Raw genomic sequence first — 6490 nt, forward strand, 5'->3', positions numbered from 1 at the left:
CACAAGGGGGGCCCAGCAGGGAGGTGGCTGTTCTGGTCCCTACTTAGGAAGACGGAGGCAAAGAAATCGTTAAACATGTTAGCTTTGTCGTCTGGTGTGACGACCAAATTTCCCAATGTGTCCTGTAAGGGCCCCACATTACCCGGGACCTTCTTCTTACCCCCTATGTATTTAAAAAAGGACTTCTTATTGTCCTTAATCTGGGAAGCTAGTCCCAGTTCCATCTCTGCCTTGGCCTTGCTAACCACCCCCCTACATCCCCGAGCAACTGCAGAATAGCCCTCCCTGGTGATGACCCCTTCTTTCCAATGGGTGTAAGCCTCCTTTTTAGCAAGGAGACATTCCTGGATGCTTTTGGTGAGCCATGGAGGCTTGTGTGCCGTCCTGCTCCCTTATATAGTTATATAGGACACTTATATAGTGTCCTTATATAGTTCGTTTTCATTGGTCTCATGAATGAACTGTTTAAATGCCTCGCTGTTCAGGGGTAAGGCTGTTAGATATTCAGTCTGCACCAGTATTACTTGTAGAACAATGATGTAAAAGTTCTCAGCAGCAATTAAAGTAGTCTACATTGGATCCTGCACTTCAGTTATTGTGAAAGATTGCCAGGGATTTCACTGATTAGTAAGACTGTATTTTGAAATAAGTGTACGCTGACTGACTTAAATCACTGTTGTGTGCTTAGGTGTACAGAAGCGAAGATGCCCAAATGTCCTCCTTCGACTTCTTGCAAGATAGTGCCTCCACCTTAGTGGTAGGGCACTGGGATGGTGATGTGGCTGTTGTGGACAGACGAACACCAGGAACCTCTGCCGAGCTTTCTGCAAGCCTGAATTCCAAGGCCACGAGGACGGTCCACGTTCATCCAGTGAACAGACAGTATTTTGTTGCTGCTGGCTCAGTGTATGCAATTCCACATATGATTGTGATTCCTATGTTGTGTGTTCTGTGTTGTGGTTTCACGCCAGAACACTGGGAATTGGCTATCAATGGCATCTGTTTAGGTAGAGGTGCCATCCAATAATACTTACGATGGGGAAATGAATTGAACCTTAATTTATATTGAAGGGCTTTCTGATTCTGCAGAAACCTATTCTTAAAAAAAAAATCTCAAAACTGGAAATAATTTGGCTTTTCTAATACTTTCGTGTTGGGAAAGGACTTACGAGACTGCTCCATTTTTGAGGAAAAGTGTATGACAGACCCTCCAGTTGTCCTTCAGGAATTCTGAGTAGCACTGTAGGGATTTGTAACATGAGAAAATAAGGCCTTTAACGTTGTCCTGTGACAGACATTATAAACATAATTTTCTGCGGATATTGCAGGAACGTTTGCATTTATGACATACGATCCCTGAAGCATGCTGGAGACAAACCTGTATGCTGTCTCAATGGGCACACAAAGAGTGTTGCTTCTGCATATTTTTCTCCTGTTACTGGGAACAGAGTGGTGACGACATGTGCTGATGATAAGTTGAGGTAAGAGGATGTTGGAAGGAAGTTTTTATATGGCGAAAACCAGTTTGGATGTAAATGCAATTTATTGTCTTCCAAGAGTAAATTGGATGCTTGTCTTGCTGGGATCCTATGACTCCAACTGACTTCTTGCCCTTTGGGCAGGGGGCTGGACTTGATGATCTTCCAAGGTCCCTTCCAGCCCAAATGTCTATGAAATCTATAAAATAACTTTCTTTGCTTAACGTTTTTAATGAAAACTAACTATTCAAGAAATTGTAACAACAAATATGATTTTCTCATTCTTTGCACTTTAAATCTCTTTTCTGTTTGGGTTCAACAACAGCAAATATGAACTTACATATATGTATCTTCAAAATCTGAGTAATGAAGCTCAGTATCACACCTAAAAATCCCTAGAACCCAGATTTCTTTTTGACACAATTCTGCTAACACTTTTACAGGCAATCGGGTGCTTTTATTTAACTGCCTGTAGCTTGATCAAGCACATGGCATAATAAGAACCAAATTTATGCTGCAGGCTGTAGTTTAAAAAGCTGGCCTCCCTTTTCCTGCTGTCAGTTTGATCATAATACATGTGATCTTGCCATCTAAGCACTCGATTGCATCCACAAATTGGGTGGCTTAAATGCTTAAAAGACCTAAATGGCACAAACAAATAGTAGGTAAAACTTGAAGACCTGGGTAAGGCTTGGCTACAAATCTGACCCCAAAATGTTTGTTTGTTGTTGTTTTTAAGGACACAAAAATTAGACATGTTCTCTCTGTCTCCCCTTAAGAAAAGAAGGTGTCACTTCATGTGTATATTTAATTCCAACTCAGTATAGCCAGGAGGATGTGCATCTTATGTATGCCAGCTCTTTATGGTTGTATTGTGGAATAAACCTCAGAAGGAAGACTATTGCTGTCAGAATAAACCCAACCTAAAAGTTCAAACAGTAAGAGTTAAATCACATGAGTGCTGAGGTATGGATTAGCTTTCAAAGTGGGTGACCTGCAACTCAAGCCCTACAGGGGCGTGAACACAAAGTAATTCTGTTCCAAATGAAAAATTTGGAGCATATGTATCAATGACAATTGGACCTTATAGACCTGGACCCAAACTAGAATTGATAAATACTATACCTTTTACTGTGTTCCGCATTTGTATTTATCTTGTGATAGACAGGCAAGGTTCTTTGAGTCAATGTGAAATCTTTTATTAGACCAACTGAGTAGTTGGAATAAAGTTTTTTGCAAGAGTCACCCTTCTTCAGGCATAGGCATTCTGCTGTTCTGAGACTCCAAGGAATGAGAGAAGCTAAAAGTGTGGCAGGATGTTAGTGATAATGGAAATAGGCAGAGATTAGAAAGACAAAAGATAAAGGAGGGGGAAGAAAGCATTGGGGAAAAAAGGCCAAAGGGAAACAGTACAGTGGTAATAATACAAGGTAAAAAAGAGGCTCTCAGTGAAATAGCTGGATATTAGGAAGACAAAGGGCAGAAAAGTAGGGGAGGGAAGGGGAGAAGAGTGTGGTGGGGGGAGAAAAGTTTAAGAGGTCAGGTCTGGCAGGTGGTCAGGCAGGTTGTAATACGTTGTAAATCCAATGTCTATATTGAGCCCGTGATTTTTTGTGTGCAGTAGATTTATGAAGTGGAGCTCGTAGGCTCGTCTACGAAAGGTGCGTTGTAAGTTCCCTTTGAGGATTAGAACTGGGAGATCAGAGCCGGAGTGGCTGTCCTGTGAGATGTGTGCCCCCGCAGGTAGTTGGGTGATAGATTTTTGGGTGATAGATTTTTGGTGTGCGTTCATTCTGGCGCGCAGTGATAGAGTATTCATAAACCTTTCATTCATAAAACCTAAAAGTCCTGGTTTTAGTTAAATATGTTTTAACATCATTTTCACCTTGTTTTGTTTTGCAGGGTCTATGATACCAGCTGTTTATCATCTACAGTGCTGCCTGTTGCAACTGTTAGGTAAGCAACACACCAGGGCTGAAGATGTAGGTCCTGTGCGTGGTCTGTACTGTAACACCAGCACCGTCTTGTGCTGGCAGATCCCACTTTACACAGTCCCTTCTGTGGGGAAAAGAGGAATGGTAAAGGCTGCTTTGCTCCCTGGTGACTCACAACAGCCTGAAACAGCACTTGGTGTCCCAGACCACTGCAGCAGTTAGAGCTGCCCTGATGGTACTCTTGGTCACATGGAGGAGTGGTCTCAATTGGCCACTGAACTGAGCATCGGGGTCATGTAAAGCCGCCTTTACTTGCCTACCTATCCTGCACGGGGCACAGCCTGCACACAACCCAAAGCTGAGGCCACGAAGTTTGTGGGAGGAGTTTTTAATATATTTTAATTAACCATGGAGCCAGTTTTGTGCCTGTTTTTGTGTTTTTAAAAATATAAAGTTAAAACACCAGAAAAGAACATATTTTGAAACACCTCGAAGTCGCAGCTTTTGATCATGAAGAGCTGTTTTTAGACACAGGAATATTTATTTTCCTTATTTCCTTCCCTTCACTCCTGCCTCTCAGGTCCAAATGCTTACAAACCAGTTGCCTAATCAGGAAGGGCTGGGTCCTTTCTCTCATACTGGGCATAGCTAATGTAGGGTCACTAAAGGACTGGGGTGTGCTAGTGCTCCTGTGGGGACTAAAACTGGTTTGAGGGTCTTGCCCCTCTGCTCAGAGTCAGACCAGTTGCCACATTTTGGAACCAGGATGGAATTTGACCCCATAGGCAGGTTGGTGCAGGATGTAGGGGGTTTGCCTTTCTCGTAGCAGGGAGCCTGGCCCTCTCCCTTGGATCTTTAACCACTATTGCAGCGGCCAGACACAGACAGCCCTCGTTCCACTGCTTTACCCAGACCAGTTTAGGGGACTTTTGCCGTCTCGAGGCAGAAAGCCTTTGTAGTTGTGTGACAGTGTTGACTAGTTTTAGGAGTATGCTACACCAGGACAAGTCTGGAGTCGTTTGGATAGGGGTGATCCTACTTGGAGCAGGGTGGTGGATTAGGTCAGCTCTGGAGTCCTTTCCAGCCTTACTTCTCTATGATTCTGAGTGGCTTGGAAAATTTACACTTTTTTAATGGTTTTAAGTATTTTCTTTGTATTTTCGCCAGAAGATGCAATCAAAAGCTTCAGTGTTTTTTTTTAAGTGGTTGCTGGCGTTGAAGTATTATTTGCTATACTTTCCTTACCTCCTAGTCCTCCCTTCTGTCCCTTCACATCCAGCTGTTGAGTATTGAATATCCTGTCTAACAAAGCCTGAAGGCGATGCTGTTTGAAGCAAGCATATATAAGCGTGTGGAAATGGATAATCTAAGTTTAAGCAAGTATTAGGATTGGCTGTATTGAATGCGTATCTTTCTGAATTTAGTGTTTAATTTTCACATTTTATCTCTCTTCTTATTTTTATGAATAGACATAACAATAACACAGGACGCTGGCTAACTAGGTTCAGAGCAATCTGGGACCCTAAGCAGGAAGACTGCTTTGTGGTTGGCAGCATGGCACGCCCAAGACAAATAGAAGTCTACCAGGCCACTGGGAAATTACTGCACTCTTTCTATAATATAGATTACCTGGGTTCTGTATGCTCCATCAATGTGCTGCACCCCACTCAGAATATTCTAGTGGGCGGTAACTCCAGTGGCCGTCTCCATGTTTTCAAGGATTGAAAAATGTTGCTGACTTTTTTTTTTTAAATGTGTTGCAGGTTCAGTAAGTATGAAACTATTCTTAAGCTAATTGTATTTGCTTGGGGCAAAAAGTGCATTTAAAAATTCTAAAAATAAAGTGTATGTAGTTGGAAGCATTCAATATTTTCATTAAATCTGTAGCAGCTCCATCCTAACAACAAAATACTGGAAAAAAGCTGCATATATATGTGTATATGCCAGATTTTTTTTAAAAGCAGCTTAAGTATGATTTTTACTGGATAGTCATCAAAAATAGCTTGACTGTTAGACACTTTTTTGTGCTGACTGTCCCAGTATAAAAACCCCAGGCTTGGGCCTCAGGTGGTTTTCACATATGGTATGGTCAGATTGTGGCTTTTTCAAAATATGTCTGAACCCAGACGTTGATTATGCTGTTTATCAATAAAACATGCCATTTTAGTAAAATGTCTGATATTGTCTCATAAAATCTTGCCCTCAGAATTGATTCACATTGGTGTGGGAAGATGGATGCTGTCAGGTGCATTGAGAATTGGGCAAAGAAGTAAAATGCTGCATATTGAGTCAGGCAGTTGTCCTGGGATACTGCAGAAATAGACATCCTCATTCCCACTTCCAAATCCTTAACAAGCCTTCTCTGACAAGCATTAACACAAGATACCTGGGAGCAGGGGGGGAGAGCCTGGCTCAGCTTTGGCAGCCAAACCAGGCTAGGGCTGGCTGTGGATCCCTGCACAGGGTTTTGCAGAATGGTGGTTCCTTTGTCCTGCTCTCCCCTTTCTGCTCCTGAAAAGGAGGAGTGAAATGTCCGTGAATCTACCGGAGCTTTAGAATGGGGGTGTGAGGGTAGCCTTGCTGCCTTTCTGCTCAGAAGCAGTCTTGGCTGAAATAGCCCAGTGGAGTAGTGTTGGAGAAGTTGCATGCCCTGCACCTGGCTTGCTTTCATTGTTGGTAATACCAACTTCACTTCCTGATGCACATGATTTGTAAGGTGCTTGTACTTTTGCAGGGACACCTGCATCTGATGCTCAAATGTAAAGTACTTCTGATTTTAACTAATCAGGGCTCATGGTAGAGGTGATATCTTTTATTAGACCAACAAGATATTTGCACAAAAAAAAAATCTTTAATCACAAGCTTTTGGGCAAAAACACCCTTCATCGGGTATTGGAGAAAAGATTGTACAAGTTCTCCTGGGTGGAAATGAAAGTTTGTATTTCATAAGATTTCACAGAGGAGTCAATAGATGGAAAACTCTTCTGGGCAGGCAGTTCTTAGCTGGTAAAGAGCCTCTCAGCTGTCTTGTGAGGCTCTGTGATGATGCAAATTACCTTGAACAAAGGCAGGAGCAGT

At 42.4% G+C, this 6490-nt stretch overlaps 1 protein-coding gene across 1 annotated transcript in view; it reads left to right on the plus strand.

The window, feature by feature from the left end:
• Positions 1 to 5357, plus strand: part of WDR76 (WD repeat domain 76) — a gene marked incomplete at its 5' end in the record, with an annotated part of 22383 nt that extends 17026 nt beyond the window's left edge. The window contains 4 exons of the mRNA XM_019503799.1: positions 689 to 906; positions 1329 to 1481; positions 3381 to 3434; positions 4882 to 5357. Of these exons, the coding sequence (XP_019359344.1) occupies positions 689 to 906; positions 1329 to 1481; positions 3381 to 3434; positions 4882 to 5137 (681 nt within the window). The remainder of the gene's footprint in view (positions 1 to 688; positions 907 to 1328; positions 1482 to 3380; positions 3435 to 4881) is intronic.
• Positions 5358 to 6490: the final 1133 nt, after the last annotated feature.

The sequence above is a fragment of the Gavialis gangeticus genome, unplaced genomic scaffold (genome assembly GCF_001723915.1).
Source record: "Gavialis gangeticus isolate Ggan-Ray unplaced genomic scaffold, GavGan_comp1, whole genome shotgun sequence".
NCBI lineage: Eukaryota > Metazoa > Chordata > Crocodylia > Gavialidae > Gavialis > Gavialis gangeticus.